Here is a 17,762-nt window from a genome sequence, read left to right as displayed (position 1 = left end):
AAAATCTAAATGTTTTCTAAAAAATAAAAGGACTAATGGACTGTGAAACAATACTACCAAAGCTTCAAAGGTTTTGATTTCCAATAGTTACTTATATTTCATCCTGCTCATGTCTTTTAAATGGGCTTCCAGAGATGCCCACTAAATAGCCGACAGCCTACTTTACAACTTTAATCTAAAAGTTCTAAGCATCCTCTGTTTAAATGATGCTTTAGGGCTGAACAAAGTAGAAAAGGATCTTCAATGCCTAATTTTTCTACAGAAACCCATAATCATAAGGATGATGTTCTCAAAGAAGAGGATTCTAAGTCCTAAATTTAGGATATAAACTTAGTCCAGTGCAATAGACAAAGTACTTGGTCTGGTATATATTGCTCATTATGTCCTTTAAATGTGAGTTGTCAGAAATAAATGTGAAAGGTGTGTGTGTGTGTGTACTTTTTTTTTTAAAGGTACTAAGCAAAGACATAATGGCGTGATATCTACAAATTATCTTGCTTCCACTATTCGTTTGACCATGCATTGGTGGTTACAATATTCAGAACTCTGAGATTAGCCACCAAAGGCATATTTGGAACCTTGGATTTTACATATACAGTTAAACCAGCTTCCTTCTTGTGTGGCTTGCCCATACCATAGACCAGAAAATAAATTTAGAACTAATACTATATAAATAATGGTTTTTCAAACATGGTGTCAAGGCCTACTAATAGATCACAGGTTGTTACATGCAGCAATAACTATGACTACTAATAAAGAACTCACATTAATAAGTGATTTGCTTGGTCATATAAACTAGGACATATTCACAGTTATTGTTCTAATAACATCATTTATTTTTCAGTTGAATTCCATATGATTCCTTAAATGAGAGACAAAAGGGTATCCAATTCCATGTAATTCTGAAGGAATACAAGAGAATGAACTCTACTTATGAATAATCTTTAGTATGTATATAACTATGACAGAAAAAAGGCTTAGTAGCTGCTGCTATATGTATCCTGCTGCTATGTAATCTTATATTTGTAGTGGCTACATGTGTGTGAGCAAGAGAAGAATCATGTTCATAGAAAAAAGTGCCCAACAATACTGAAATTTGGACCCTAGCAAGTAAAGGTCATTTATTTCAGTGTAGCCAATTTTATATTCACAGGTTTTGCTCATCTACCTCCCTGGCCCAAGGAGAATTTGTTTTTTCCCTTTCTGTAGTATATAAATTCCACTTCAATTTTTCTGGTATATAAAATGCTGTGTGAATATCTACCAGTAATTAATAGCCTTTCATCCAAGTAGGTAATATATGGGAGTAAATTTATTGTTTATGAGTATATCAATATCGTTTAAAAACTGTATGCTGGGATAGAAAGGCAATGCTGAAGTGTAAAATTGCTAATGCAGGCTCATAGCCTGGAAAATGATTTCTTTTAATAGTTTTCTTCATTTAACAGTTCTTCATTTGAAAATGTTCCCTTTCAACTGCAGATTTTGTGGTTTGGTGCAGTGAAGAGGAAATTTATTCCTTTGACACATTTATTCTTTTAATAGTTATTCATTTGAAAAAGTTTCACTGGGTGCCTATAAATTTTGCAGTTTGCAGAGAGATTCATTCTTGACAGATTTTTTTTTTTTTAATGTTTATTCACTTAAGTAGGTTCTCACTCCAGGGAATTGTTGCTGAGATTTCTTTAAACTGGAGTTTCCTAGGGGTTCTGGAAACACAGTAATGCTAATCTCGACCTGTGGATTTTGCAGGGGCTCAAAAGAGTCACAGCATTGGCAAAAAGGGGAAAAGTGAGCAATTTGAGGGACAAAATTTACCTAACCATTAATAGATGTCCTTACCTGTAACGTTAATAATTATGATTTAGACATTGCTACCATAGAGCATTTACAAGAGAACTAGTCTGGGGATGAAGTAAGTGGCCATGAAAATACATGTATCAAACTCTACCGCATAGATTGAAAGCAGGGTGTCTGTTTCAAATATTTTGTTTTAATATTTAGCATGACCATTCTAATTTCAAACAAACTTTTGACTTGATTCAAAATTGTACCCAACCTAAATAGGGTCATGATGTGTTATTTTTGTAAGGAAATTACACACCTGTTTACTCTCCTCACTCTGGACCCGTTTTCATCCGCAGTTCCAAAGACAGCGCCCACCAACGTAAGTGGACGAAGCGGAAGGAGGCATGAGTTAGTCATTGCCTGGGAGGTAAGAAAGCCTGTCTTTATTCAGATGTGAGAACTGGTTAATTCTTCAGAGACTGAGGCTCCACATACAATATCTGCTCCAGATACAAGAGACCCCATCAAAGGTGTGCTTTCCTGTCATATAGGTTATCTCAGAATAAACTTTGAATAATTAAAACACATGCTCTCACAAATTACTTCAGGTACTTGTTTGGCTTAGTTTGATATTTAATTATTTTATGAATAAGTAGTCTCATTGGCTTATTTGGAGGCTAGAACCAGTGGGGAAGAAGGAACTCACCACCGCTGAATATGTGGCACGTTACCTGGATTATCTCATTTAACCCATATAACAAACTCATTAGCAGAGATAACTTTCCTCGTTTTACAAATTATAAAACTAAAGCACAGTTTAAGTACCTTCCCCAATATACAGAATTAGGACTTTGATTACAAAATTTATGGGTTTTTTTTTTTTGGTCTACCTCATCATATGGTCTCTAAAGTATCTTTTGTCAAAGAAAAAGAGTGAGTAGGGGTGCAGGGGGTGCGAAGAGTACATTTACTTTCCTTGAAGTCACCTTCCTTCTTTGATGTTAAACAATCCTATTATCAAACATAACTGTGCAGCTCACAGAACCCTGCCCTAGAATATACAGAAATGAACATGCCTGTGAGAAAAAATGGAACAAATCCCTGCAATCTCTAAGAATAATGATAAAATGTAAAGAAAAACTTATTTTCCCTATAAGAAATCTTTCATGAACATATCATCTGCCCTATGCTTTTGTCCATTCCCCTTTTCTTCAATAAAACTTCGTATCTTGTTTTTGATGTCTGAAGAGATATTAACTTCCCAATATCTGACCTTCACGGAGATCAAATCTCTTTAAATAGAATTGCCCTTCCTTATAAGCTTTGATAGAATAGGCTTTCTGTCTTTTTCTACACTTAATACACAGTTTTTCGTCAGATAAAAATTCAACAGAAAAAAATGCTTAAATATTTATTGGGTATCTACTATGTGTCAAGCACTGTGCTAGTCAGTGGCTGGTAACTTTTCTCCACTGAGTTAATCACAATTACTGTTTTCAGTGGTGGGCAGTTGAAGCCCATTTAACAAAAATAGATGTCAGCCATATAGCACAAGAAGATTCTTGAACAAATACCAAAGTCTAGTTTTTTCACATGGTAGTAAAGCACAAAAGCAATTGGAAATAACACTAGAAGAAAGGTCTTAACGTTAATATCGCCTAGATGTGTGGTGCAAAGGGCTCTGCAGAGCATTACCAGTGACAAGATGTTCCCGACCACCAGACCATATGACAGTTTTCTCCAACGTGTTAAATTCCAGCATGGAATTCAAGGACCTTCATTTCATATACGTGACTAATTGGAGCAAATTTGTTTCACTTCAAGAGTTTTCAATTCTCTTGAGAGTTTTCTTACATTCCGAGTCATAAAATTTAATTTTTCATCTACTTTTAAGTCTTTTAAGTTTCCCAAAACTGCCACACTGAATGTGCTCTGTTGACTCCCAATGTAGTATAAAGATTTGAGATTCTCCTTTTCTCTAATTATGCATGATAAAAAAAAAGGATTTGGAAGAAGTGGGTTTTTTTATCAGTCATTTTGCTGAGAATTAATTGCATGTTTCTTCTTTAGCCAGTATCTGAAGAGTTTCAGAATGGGGAAGGCTTCGGCTATATTGTGGCTTTCAGACCCAATGGAACACGTGGCTGGAAGGAAAAAATGGTGACATCCTCTGAAGCTTCCAAATTCATTTATCGAGATGAAAGTGTCCCTCCTCTCACTCCTTTTGAAGTGAAGGTTGGCGTTTATAACAATAAAGGAGATGGACCTTTTAGTCAAATTGTGGTCATCTGTTCAGCTGAAGGAGGTCAGTATCTTAAACTCTATTATTTTTATTTAGCATATTAATATTTTATTTTGTTATACAAATAATGAGATATTGTTGTACACACATTTAAAACATACAAATAATCCAAAAGAGAAAATAAAACTCACCCATTATCCCACTACACTTTTCAGACATATTTTTCCAAATTTTTTTCAAATATTATTTTATTAAAAAGAAAGACCATTCCATATATGTTGGCTTGTGTTCTTAACTTCCTAACAATATATGGCAAACATGTTTCCATGTTAATAACAATATTGTTAATCCCTGCAATGTATTCCATTCTCTGGATGGATATTTAAACAAACTCTTTAGTTTGAAATTTAGATAATTTTATATTTTAACAACATATATGTGAAATAAATTTAAATAAAGACTCCATTTATGTGGCCAATAAACATTTATTTCTAACCCCATGCATAAAGCATTGTACTGAAAAAGAATTGTCAGAGCTGTCTCTTGGAAGTTTTTTACACATGACATCATGACATCCTCATGACATTCTTGTCACACTGTACAGAAAGAGAAATTAACATTCAGAAAAGTTAAGGAATTTGCTACAGGTTACCCAAGCTAGGCATGGTGTGTGCCTCTAGTCCAGCTACTCAGGAGGCTGAGCCTGGAGAATCCCTTGAACTGAGGAGTTCCAGGCTATAGTGCATGATGGCCACACTTGTGAATAGCCACTGCACTCCAGCCTGGGCAACATAGTGAGATCCTGTTTCAAAAAAGAAAAAAAAGCTTACATAGCTTGCACAGCTTATAATAGAGAATTAAATCCAGATTAAATCTAGGTCTATCTATCTGTCTAATCATTAAATTCTTGATTTTTCTATAGCATGCTGACTTCACATGCATGACATCATTTAATTCTCAATATAACTTGTAGGTAGGTAGCACCTAGTAGGCAATATACCTATTTTACAGATGAGTAAACTGAAAAAACATCACTTACTCATGTTGCACTCAATAGGTTATAAAGCTGAAGTGCAAACCCAGCTTCTTACAGCAAAATCTTGGGTTCTTTCAAATTTTAATACACAAATACAATTTTCTGAGTGAGAAAAAAACATGATAGATTTAACCCCTACAGTTAGCTTTTCCTCTTAGTCCTTCTTGTATTCAAGTGCAGAATTTCAATTGGCCCTTCAAGTAAAAAAAAAAGAAGAAGAAAATTAAATTTAAAAAGTGCTTACATTCCCTAAATTTACAAATGACTGTGAAAATGTTCCACCAAAGGCAGCACTCATTTGACCTTCCAAATAAGCATGGATAATATAAAGTGACCCTTGTATGTACTTTGTGTCTGCACGTGTGACTTGAATAGCTCATGAGAGATAGTAAGCATTTTGGTGCTGTGAGCTTCTTGGGGGGTTATAAATAAAGGCATTTGAATATTGAGGAATAAAAATAGTGTTTGATTTATGTAAGATGTAGTTTTCCAATAAAAAGTTGCCTTGTATTTTTATGATATAGAGCCAAATTTGAAGCAGAAGCAAAAAGTATAAGAATGACCAGGAAAGTGAAAAATCGAGTGATGACAAGGAATCATAGGCATTCCAATGAGATACCCATGCACTTAGCATCTCATATTTCTAATGTGCTTTCAGATAAAACCAGCATACCATATTACTTATATTATCCAATTTAATGCTTAAAAGCAAATATGAACTTGGAATCGCATGCCCCAATCTACTTTTCAGGAAACTGAGTCTCAGAGAAGTTAAGTAACATGCTCAAATTCATACCATGAGTGACACAGCTGTAAGTAACCATTATAAGTGACAGATCAGGAATTATAGCCAGGTCCATATAACTCCAAAGCACATGCTTTAACCACTATCCTATACTGCCTTATCAGGAATACATACAATAATGATATTTTCTATTATTTCTTACTCCAAATATCTATTCGGAAGTATATATGTTATTCAGGAAGTGCATATTCTTGCTGCTTTTAAATTGTCTCAACCTAATTAACAATCACATAGCCCTAAAGGTCACATGAGAGATGAATTGGAGAAGTTTGTGAACATGCTTTGTATAGTAATACCAGTGCCATCTTTAAGAAATCCAGCTTTTAAGTTGTCAGCCTTTGCTTTGAAATTAATTTATAGCAGCCACCATAGGTTTTGTTTTGTTTTTTGTTTTTTGTTTTTACTTTGTGTTTCCTTAAACTTGAAATGGTTTACCTTTGGAGATTTCTTTTTCAAGCCAGACAGGAAATATGTATATTTTCTTTCAAAGACACTGAGGTTGTTGCTATGACATATTTCATAGTAACACTTCATTTATTTTAGTAGATTGAAATAGGAAATATACCAGGCAAGTTAAATATGGGTAAAATCTGCTTTTGTTCTGACAGTGAAATTCAAACATATATTTGGTATTTGTTCACTAATTAAATTTACAAATTTGGAGCTTTATGTGTAAATATGAAAAAAGTGTTAGTGTCATTAGATTGTGACAACCAAGAAAGGCAGGGGAAAGAAGAGCATTTGTCTGGAACCTGAGTTCAAGTCTGATCACATTAACAAGATGATCTTGGGCAGTTTATTCACCTCTCTGAGCCTTAGCTCATTCCCCTTTAAAAATAAAGATCTCAAATTAAAACATCTCTGGAAGCCCTCATAAATCTAAAGTTGAAATCCTGTCAGTTTATTCTATATTGTAAAATACTCTTTTAAACAATTGTCCCACATTAGGTAGCAACAATAGATCAACTTTTGCTACATAATAAAAAGAGGAAACCACTATTGCCAATACACTTGGCAAATTGTTTTACTTGAAAAGAAGTGAACATCTCAAAGATTAAACAATTTTTAAAGGGAACCAAGGCCTGTCATAAACTCATAAAACAATGTATTATATTCATGCCAGAGCAGGTTCCTCTCCTCTACATCTGCAGATGTTCATACAAATTCACTTTGTGCCTTTTATCATTGTGCTCTTGCCCAAAGTCCCACTAATCTGATTGAGATTATATTTCTCCATAAGACAAATCCTGCTTCCTTATTCTTCCATTAACCCAGTTCATTTGTTTATCACCTCAAAATCCCTCCATATTCTTAGATGCAGTAAAAAACAAGAGGCGTGAAAGTATCTTTCTATTTCTGTTTATGGGCTTAGTGCTTCTGTTCAGGAATACTTGCTACAATGCCTTGAGAACCGTGAAGAAGCCACCTTTTCACAGCTGACACCAAGCAGGGAAGAAAAATGTGTCAAATGCAGCCACCAGAATTTATGTTCTTTGGAGGGAAGCACAGAACAGAAGGACTCACAAAGCACACCTTGCAATATGACTTATCAACCTATTTCCCACTGAAACATCGATAATGGATGACATTCACAACCAGAACACATTTGTATGAGTATTTATGTGAATTCCCCATAGCCTCGATCCCTTTCATTTCCTCTCAAGAAAGCCTATTGGAATGCAAAAGAGAATTACATTTTTTATAGGGAAAACCTTAAATCTACCTGTTGGTAAAAGAAATCATCATTTATAAATATTGATGCTTGGTAAATAAATCACTTGGGATATGACTTTGACTCTCACAACTCTGAGGTTGGCTGTTGCTCTAGAGTACGGTCAGAAAAGTTCCACATGGTTCTTCTGCTAATACCCTTAAGCCTTTGAAACTTTTCAATGTTTCTATAGTGGAAGTAACCATTAAAGACTCTGTCAGTGCCAAGTAACATCTGACATAGAGCATGAAAAGAGAGATATTTGTCTGCCAGGATTTCCATGCACCTGTACATAAATCAAATATCTATACCCTTTAAACCAAGCAAGGATTATGTGATTTGAAGACATCTAGAGTATGGTATAATCCCATATAATACCCTCATTTTGAAAACAATTCCAATTTTTTAAAGTATAGCCAAGTTTCAACGTAAGTGATTTTAAAATGCATTGGAAGACTGATAAAAAGTGATTTTTTCAAGATGAAAAGTCAATTCAGCTCTTACTCCCACATTTCTAGAAAAATACTTAATACTCAAAATTATACCCATTCTCCACTTAGTTCTTGTTACTATAACTATAGAATTGAAAGAACCAGATCATTCAATTATACCTAATATAAAAACAGAAGGAAATTTGATATAGGTTAATTGTAGATTGAAAGATTTATTTATTTGTGATGTGCTTTATCCTTATCCAGTTTTCTTAGCTTTTTCTTTGTGTAGAAAAATGTTCTGCTTTTATTTTTTACTAAACCTAAAAGTCTCTTCTCATTTGCAAAAAATGACATACAATTATCCCCTTGCAAGTGGAGCCACCACAGCTCAAATTAAAACCCAAAATTCATAAGATGTTATTCTCCAGATATATTCTTAGCTGAAACTGAGCTCAGTGGGATTTATGTGAACTTGAAAATTAATAAATTGGCATATTAGTTGTAAAATACAAGGAATAATTTCCTGTCTTTGCCAGATGATCTATTTGGATTAATGCCCGTAAAGTTCAACTACAGCTGTCTGCACTGAATTTTTAAATAATGAAACCATAACCCTTCTCCCAAGGAGTTTATTAAACTCTCCTTTGATTAATGCTATTGCTCACCCCCCCGGGAAGTCAGATGTATAATCAATATTACAAGCACATCCCCCTATATTACATGGAGAACTCCAGCTGCTAGGTCACTTAATACAAATGTATCATCTAAATTCATGAACATGGTAATGCTGTTCAAATTTTTTAATCTAACAGAAACAAATCTATCAATCAGCCTGTCCACTTCATATTCCAAGATTAGAGTGAAGGAGTTAGCCATGGCCTAATTAATATCATCATATGTAACAGAAATAAAGAGATCTTTTTAAGTTTTTTGAGCCTACTAAACATAACACTAATACAGTTTCACAAATAAGTCCCTGAACTTTCATCAAATTATCCAAGTGTAATATATAGGAGCGAAAGTGGCAGAAAACATCCTGTGATTTAGAGGAGATCCCTAAATATGACATGACCTATGAGGAACTGTGCAGCTGTGATTCAAAATTACCAAAAAGCCCGTGATATAGGAATCAAGGGAATTAAATGTGATGATCAGAGCCTAGGTGCTTTCTGGCAAGACTCAGAAAATCCAAGTAGGGAGCGCAATATCTATACTCTTGGGAGAAGTTAGAGGTGGAGGGGGAAGAGGAAAAGAGAACAACAGAAAGGAATCATGTGTGTATAACACAGACATATGCACAGAAACAAAACAGTATAGTGGTCAGGACCTGCCTGCCTGTGTTCAAATCCTCCCTCCACCACCAAGCAGCTATGGGACCTTAGGCAAGTTACTCAACCTCTGCCCCTAAATTTCTTTATTTGAAAAATGGTGATAGTGATAATAAGGTTGTTGGAAGGATTAATTAATATGTGTAAAGAATTAAGAACAGGGCTTGGAACATAGCAGATCCTCAATTAATGACAATTATTACTACTTTGAGTTATTCCCTCATCTATTTTGTTTTTCTCTCTCTCTCTCTCTTTTTTTTTTTTTGTTTGTTTGTTTCTAATTTTGTTCTGCCCATTCCTCTGTTAGTTATTTGGAGGCAATTAGACAGCCAAAGAATGAACTATACATGTTTCCTGTAAAATCTCTTCTGTGCCTCAAAATAGACTCTAAGAGAGAGAGAATGAGCCAACTGCTTCCTTGGTGCCAATTTAAAAACAGAGGGAAAAAACATTTCAGACTTAAGTTCTAGTTGGATCTCTTTCTGAGCCATAAACTGAATTTGGATAAATCAATCTTTGTACGTGTTACTTTTCTCATCTGCAAAATGAGAGTATGGATTTAAAATATAGGCCTATAACTCCAAAGCCTGTAGGGATGAGGTAAGAAATATAAATAAGTACTTCCTGTGTGAGACAATAGGGAGTGGTAGGGACTTCGGCAAACTGAGAAGCACCTGCCCTGATTGATGGAGTCAACTGCTAATCCTTATTTGCCAACACTCAAGAATTCAGACTTGATATCTTCCTAAGAAGTCGGGAATTCTTATTCTTAAATGTTGCCTTAAATAAATTTAATACATTATGTGGGCAAACAAAACATGACTAAACACCCACTGCTCAACCATTTCTGAATTTTGATCCAAGTGATTTTCTAAAACCCTTTCTAGTTATGACCTTCCATCATTCATTACAATGGGATGACCAAAGAGAACGAGTTACAACCCAAACCAGACATTCTATGACCCAGTCTGTTACTCCTGTCCGCAAATTTTTGATCCACTTGAAAATGTTCACTTAGCTGTAAATAGTACACACTAAAACTTCTGGATAATCTGAGGACACTTTTTTTTATATGTTGAAATTTGTAATTCAGGTCAGCATGGGTCTACTTTTGATGCCATTTAGATCCAGAAGGTGAAAAAAATTAAAAATGACTCTTTAGTTCTTGTTCGATTCATTCACCCTCATTCAATTATATGCAACTATAATATGCAGGCCCCAAAATGCAACTGTGAAATGTCTGATTTAAAATTCACAGAGTTTTTAAATAGAAGTTAAAGTGCCTATTTAAGAAGTAGGTTTCTGAACATTTTTCATTTACTTTAAAATTTTTTAACTTTCTATTTGAGAAGTATTTAAACTTGTATAGTACTACCAAAAGCTGATAGAGAAATAATTCCTTTTTCTGGAGATAAAGAGAGATAGAAAGGCAGCTACCCAACCACAGGCTTTGTACTCCTAAAATTATTTATCCCCCTGTAATCTTCTTTGACAAAGATGTAATTGCCTCAGAAATATAAAAGCTGAAAGAAAGCATTTGGTACACAAATCTCTGCAATGCATTTATTCTAAAGAGAAGCAAAACTTCTACTGAATAACAAGTGATAGACAAAGTGAGGCTTCCTTTGAAATAAATTATATCCTAAATTCTAGAGATCAAATTGTAGAAACCTCAAAAACATCAGCATTTCCTTTCATTTACTTGAGAAATCAAGAATTTTAACTCCTATTAAATAGTCATGGAAAAAATGTCTGTTGCAAGACTGCTAATCAGAATTCTAGAGTAAAATAGAAGTAGAAGCTTTTCCCAGAATACATCTTTTTAAATTGGGTAGATGCATAAATAATAGGGAGTTGGAAAGTGAGATGAGACAAACCACTGAGCAAAAGGAAATAAGAAAAAATATCCAAAGGGTGACAGAATGAGAAATTACAATTTATACCATGGCAGGAATTAATGTCAGCATCTGAGAAAAAATTAATGTGAATTTGCCAAAGCACTTTGGGTTGACATAATTATAACATGTGATTTTAACAAAGACTTGACCAAAAGAAAATAATTTCTTGGTGTAAACACGTACCTTTGAAAAAGTCTTTTGTGGGCTTCTTTCACAGCAACAGGACAGATGTTTTTGACTGATATTTTTCAATTAGTAATACACAAAAGCATTCCAGATACGTGAATGACTACCTCCCATTAGAAAGGGAAAAATCTCAGAAAATGGTTTAAATTCCTTCAATGTCAGCCTTTTAAAAATCTTATTTGGCACTCTTATCTTTGCTGTATGGTTTCCTGAATCTAAAAAAAAAGCAATAAAAACATTTCAATAGATTAATCTGATTCTTATCAATGATATGGAGTTAGTATCAAAATCTCTACAATTTTTATGGAGTAAGCTTTTGTAATAGACTTGGTACAGAACTGTTTGAACTAATGTATGGCCTTTATTCTGCCATTTCACTTTACGTGTGTTTGTGACACAGTATTTATGATTCAGCTATGTCAAAGCTAGAAATATTTTGTTCCTCACATTGAGTGCAACCTCAAATAAAGTGCACCTCTTGATGGATGCCAGTCAGACATTGTGTATTTGAAAAAAATGGTGCGAAAGGTCACTGAGCATAGAAACAAATGAAAAGGTGATTTTGAGCAATGGCACCAAGATCTTTGGGGACTTTCCTTTTCCACCTGCACCTGTCTTAAAAGTCAGTGCATGCCTTTTAAATATCATGATTCATAACACATTCCTTATATAATCATGGAAATGTAGTTTGTGGTTGGAACAAAAAATATTTAATGAAATTTAAACCCTATTTGTGCCTACACAGGATAAAAAATAAAAACAATATGATATTTTGTGAATGAACATTTTAAGTGCCAAGCACAGCACTAAGTATTTTATATGTATTATTCTAATTAAAACTAACCTTTGACAGGGCGCAGTGGCTCACGCCTGTAATCCTAGCACTCTGGGAGGCTGAGGCAGGAGGATCGCTTGAGGTCAGGAGTTTAAGATCAGCCTGAGCAAGAGCCCGTCTCTACTAAAAATAGAAAAAATTAGCCAGGCATGGTGGCAAGTGCCTGTAGTCCCAACTACCCGGGAGGCTGAGGCAGAAGGATCGCTTAAACCAGGAAGTTTGAGGTTGCTGTGAGCTGGGCTGACACCATGGCACTCTAGCCCAGGCAACAGAGCAAGACTCTGTCTCAAAAAATATATATAAATAAATAAATAAAAATAAAACTAACTTTAAAAATACTTTTATTGTGCTCATATTACAAATAAGGGAACTAGGACTTAGAAAAAGGTGAAACAACTTATCTAAAGGTAAATAAATAGCTAAATAATATTTTAAAGGCAAAAAACAATAGCAGTAACTAAAAAAGCCAATCCTGACTCCATTGTCCGTTTTTTAATCATTATGCTAGACTGATGATTGAAGTCAGATAATTTAAGTTCTCCAGAAATATCCTAGCTAATCCAAGGATAAAGATCTTTGCTTGTCTTGCTAAATCTGTCATTTGTAATTGATAAGGTATTGATGGGACTTAACCCAAGAATAGGAATACAAAACAGTCCTCTTTTTCTCTTGTTGCGGTTTTCTTAATGACCACAGAACTTCATTTAAAAAATAAGACGAAAGGAAGTTAATATCTGACAGATTCAGGTGCAGTGCTTTGACAGATGTAACTTTTATAATTGTGGTTTATTCTTTTCATTTTCCTTCATACAGAACCCAGTGCTGCTCCCACGGATGTCAAGGCAACAAGTGTGTCTGTGTCAGAGATTCTTGTTGCATGGAAACACATGAAAGAGAGTCTAGGAAGACCACAGGGATTTGAGGTATGAACAGAATCATTGAAAATAAGCCTTATTATTTCTGCTGGCACTATACTTTCCTAAAGAGATGTCTTGGTGACACTTCAACAGAATTATATTCGTTTGAAATTTTGTTCTATGTTAAACTAAGGATCCCTATTTTACTGACATGTATTATGTTGCTCATTAGCTGGCTTATTTTTTAGTACAGTAGTTTCCATAGGACTATGCAAAGGTAAAAAAGAAATGAAAATAGGGTTTTAGATAAAATCAGGAGCCACAGGTAGATTCACAGTGGTATCCAATTATTGGTAGTTAAAAACTGTTTTTGTGTCTTTCTTTCTGATAACTTAATGTATAAAACAAGTTTTCCTTTTATACTTTCTTGGCAGGTCTTACCTCCAATATCAAATTCTCAAACTTTGCCTGGAACTTAGTGATCTGTACTGTATCTATTTATTCAGATGAGGTTTTCGTCCCTTAAATTTTTAAACACAATTGTGCTGGCCTTCTAATGGTGAACATTTCATGTCAATTCAATGACTTCAATGAAATTTTAGCCTCCACAGAGACTAGAGAATTGTGGGTAGTCTGTGAACATGAATATTCCATGATAACAAGATCCTTGCTTCTCAAACAGCTCTTGTTCTTGTTCTTGCCTTGCTTGGCCAGTTGGGGATAGGAATTAGGGGGATAATTTCTAAAAGACAAAAAAGAATTAGCATCTGACTCAAGACCTTAGTTGCATTTAAAATTTTGAATTCTTACTTTTCCTCGGCTTCAATTTCCATTAAGAGAAAAATCATCTTGTTTTTTGAACAGTTATCAATTATAGGACTTGTATACTAACATGGTTTCCAGGCTGAAACATATTTTTTATTCTCTTTGAGTTTTCAAATAATGCCTGATAACTATTTGATTAACATACAGCTGGCATTACATAATGATTACTGTGATAAAGAATTTATACAATCTTTCTAAAAGTTACAGCAAGAGCCATTTATAAGAAACCATTACCTACCTATACAACATCATGAATTTATTTCTACAATCTTGCTTCAATTCATTCTTTGGTGTGATAATTTAGTATGTATGTTATGATTGCATGTTTATTTGATGAATATTTCTGTTTCTCCCTATCCAAGCTTCAGGAACCATGTCTGTTCATGCAAAATCCTAGTAACTGGTAGTATGTACTTGGCCCATGACAGGCCACAGTAAATATGTGTTGAATAAATGAATGTCTGTTCTTCACAATCAGCCCCTGTTTATACAACTGTACATGACATTGGGGTGTTCTGCCCAGTTCCCCCTCTGTGGGCCAGTGTGCCATCCCCCAGCTGCTGTGAGTGTTGCTGCTTATGGTTCTCAGCTTCCACTCTGGAGAATTGCCCTCCACTAAGGGGAGCTTCATTGCTTGAAAAGTTACCTCTGCAACAATAGGCAGTCCAAGACCAATGACTGACTGATACTGGTCCCTTGCCTCAAGGAGGAAACTTTATGGTGCAGTTTATGATCCAAAACTCTTGCCATATGCATCAGGCCAAGGCCAGATTACCTGGGACCACACTCATTCTCAGCTCCCTCTCCTTCCTCATTCTGTGTTCCTCCCTTTTTTATAGATTTTACTCGCAAACATTCTCACAATAAATCACATGCACCCAAATCCATATCTCAAGCTCTGCTTTTTGGGACCTAAAACAACCTAAAACAACCTAAAACAACTACATAATCAGAACATCTGGGGGCAGGTCTCCTGTGTACTTATTTTCAGAAAGCCACAAAGCATATTCTAGCACACAGAAAAGTGAGGATATAGGCTCCTATATCTTAAAGTGATGCTTCCTTCACATGCCAGCCACCCTTAACCTTTTCCATGACCTACCCTAGTAGCATGATATTCACATAACCACCATGATTCACCACATTACCATGTCTCTGTGAGGTACTGCAGAGATCACATAGTATTTAGATTTGTGCACAATTTTTCTCTTCTTAAATATAAATCATTCATTCATTAATTCAACAAATATTTGTGAAGGCCTACTAAATACCAGACACTGAGCTAAATGAGCAAAATAAGTCCTTGCACTTGTGCAGCTTGTATTGTAGGAGGGAAGGCACAGAATAAACTAGCTAACAAATAAATGTGTGATATAACTTCAGTTGATGATAAAGGCTGTGTAGGAAAACAAAACAGGGCAAGAAAGTAGAGAGTGAGAGAGTCTGGTATTTTATAGAGGTTTGAGAAGTCACCCTTTCTGAGGTTGTGATGTATGAGTGGAGACATGACTGAATGAGAGAGAGGCAGAGAGAACAGCAAGCCCAAAGTCTCTGAAGTAGGAGCATGCTGGGCTTCTTCAAAGAACAGGATGGGAATGATTTAGGCGAGAGAGCAGGGAGCAAGGCAAGGATGGTAGCAGGATGATGAAGTCATTGTCAGGACAAGGACCAGTTTACATGGGGTCCTAGGAACCAGGGGAAGAAGTTTAGTTTCATCCTAGCATTTGGAGAAGTCATTAAAGTATTTTAATAGGATCAAGCAAGAGCTGATATATTTTAAAAGTCTCTCTCAGTCTAAAGGGTAGAAAATAGACTGGGGACCACAGGGACTACAGGGACAGCAGTGGAGAGACAGTTGTTCCAACCTTCGTGACAATGAGATTGCTTTCAACTAGAGTGGTAGCAATGCAACTGATGAGAAGTGGACCTTTTAAGATATGTTTTGAATGGAAGCAGTTTGTAATGAATTGGATGTAGGCTATGAAAGAGAGACAAGTCAAAGGTCGTTCCAGAGCTTTTTGACCCAAGAAACCGGGTAAATGGCATTGTCATTCAGAGAGGTGAGGAACTCACAAAGAAGAGTGGGTTTTAGAGTATTAATAAAAATCAAAAATTCTGTTCTGGATGTGTTAAATTGCATATGCCTTTTTATTTCTAAAAAAAAGTTTTCAAGCAGGTCTTGTCTTAAGAGAAAGATTGGGTATGGAGCTATAACTATGGAAAAGCATTAGTACATAAGTGATTTTTATGAACATACCAGCTGAGATCACTGAATAGTGATAAGAAAGATATCTGAGTATTGAGCTCTGTGGTGCTCCACCATTTGGAGCTCAAGAAAGAAGAGGATCTGCCCGAAGAAATGAAGAGGGAGATAATGAAGAAATTCAGAAGCCAAGAGAAGAATTTCAAGATGGTGAGACTGTTCAGTGGAGTCAAATGCTGCTGAGAAATTTAAAAAGATGAGACCTGAGATGGCCAGATGGCTGTGGCAATGTGGCAACCCTGGCAACTTTGATGAGAGAGGCACTATGGAATGCTTATAGTCAAGGCTTGACTGGAAGGTCCAGATGACTCAAGAGTGACACACATATATTGGAGCATAATGCTTTCACTGAATCTATTTCATTCAAAATGGCAGCTTACTACAAACAAAAATGGAATATGCTTAAGAATAGAAAATTAATAGAATAAATCAAATTCTGTACCAATCATCACAATGACCACATTTTTGAATTAAAATAAATCAACATAAATTCTTATAATTTATTTTACACATAGAAACAGGATAGAACCCATGGGCATCATAACAATTATACTATTTTATAGTGCATTTATAAATTATAATTTTAAAAATACGGCATCTTGTTACCAGAAAAAAATCAACGTCTTATTAATTGGGAAATTAAATAATGCTTTTTATAAACAGAAAATAATTAAAACATTATAAAATTCAGTGGACAAATATGAGATTTACTGTTATTTGAAGTAAAATACATATGGCAAAACTATATTTGATTTATACCGTCTTATAACTGGATGTTTGAACATACGTTTACTACTGCATGTGATACAAATAAAGCTTATCATCATGTCTCCCACCTTCTCTTCCCTGCACCTTTTATCCTTTTAAAGAGAGCTCTACGTCTGCCCTGCACCGTATACACCTGGAACTTACTGCGCCCATCTTCTCCCCACCTATTTTTCCCTATCCAAATTTCTTTTAGTAAAAGACATCCCTGTTACTAAAATGTAATAACCCTTTAAAGCTTAATGTTTTTTCTTACTTCTATCTCCCTTCTCCACTCTATCCCTACCACAATTCTGACTATATACACTAATGGTAGAATTCTGAGCATGGTGTTGATAAAACAGATATTTGAAACAAGGGCATTTGTCACCAAAACCAATGTGATTGGTTTCATATTTTATGTATTTATCCCATCAGTCCTAGGACTCTCACTTTTCTAGCCATAATTCCAACTTCCACTGCAATGTCTGAAAGGGAAAGTTACTAGAAAGGCACTAACTATGTAACATTTTGAAAATAGAGAAGACACCGTTTTCAGCTGTCCCTTTAATTTTTCCTGAATTGGAATTTGAATAAGATAGATAAGGTTCATCTCTTAGGAATGTTCCATCCTAATGGGAGAAGACAAATAAAAAATAAACAAGCAAACAAATAAAAGATAAACTCAGATAACAACATTTGCAGAAGGTCAAAGGTAGAATTAACCTGGTTCCTTTGAGGAACAGAAAGAAGCCAAGCACTGGACCTTAGTGAGCAAGGGTGTGGATGGAATTAAAAGTAGTCAGGGAG

The 17,762-nt window shown here is 35.1% G+C and overlaps 1 protein-coding gene across 3 annotated transcripts in view; it reads left to right on the top strand.

The window, feature by feature from the left end:
• The window catches only part of CNTN5 (contactin 5), a 1,109,255-nt gene that overhangs the window by 1,052,488 nt on the left and 39,005 nt on the right, over window positions 1–17,762 (top strand). For all 3 annotated transcript variants that reach the window (XM_045556882.1, XM_045556883.1, XM_045556884.1), the window contains 3 exons: window positions 2,145–2,215; window positions 3,859–4,093; window positions 13,077–13,186. In XM_045556882.1, coding sequence (XP_045412838.1) covers window positions 2,145–2,215; window positions 3,859–4,093; window positions 13,077–13,186 — 416 coding nt within the window. The remainder of the gene's footprint in view (window positions 1–2,144; window positions 2,216–3,858; window positions 4,094–13,076; window positions 13,187–17,762) is intronic.

Source organism: Lemur catta, chromosome 7, assembly GCF_020740605.2.
Source record: "Lemur catta isolate mLemCat1 chromosome 7, mLemCat1.pri, whole genome shotgun sequence".
In the NCBI taxonomy this organism is placed as follows: Eukaryota; Metazoa; Chordata; class Mammalia; order Primates; family Lemuridae; genus Lemur; species Lemur catta.
This window is presented reverse-complemented; position numbering and strand designations above follow the sequence as displayed.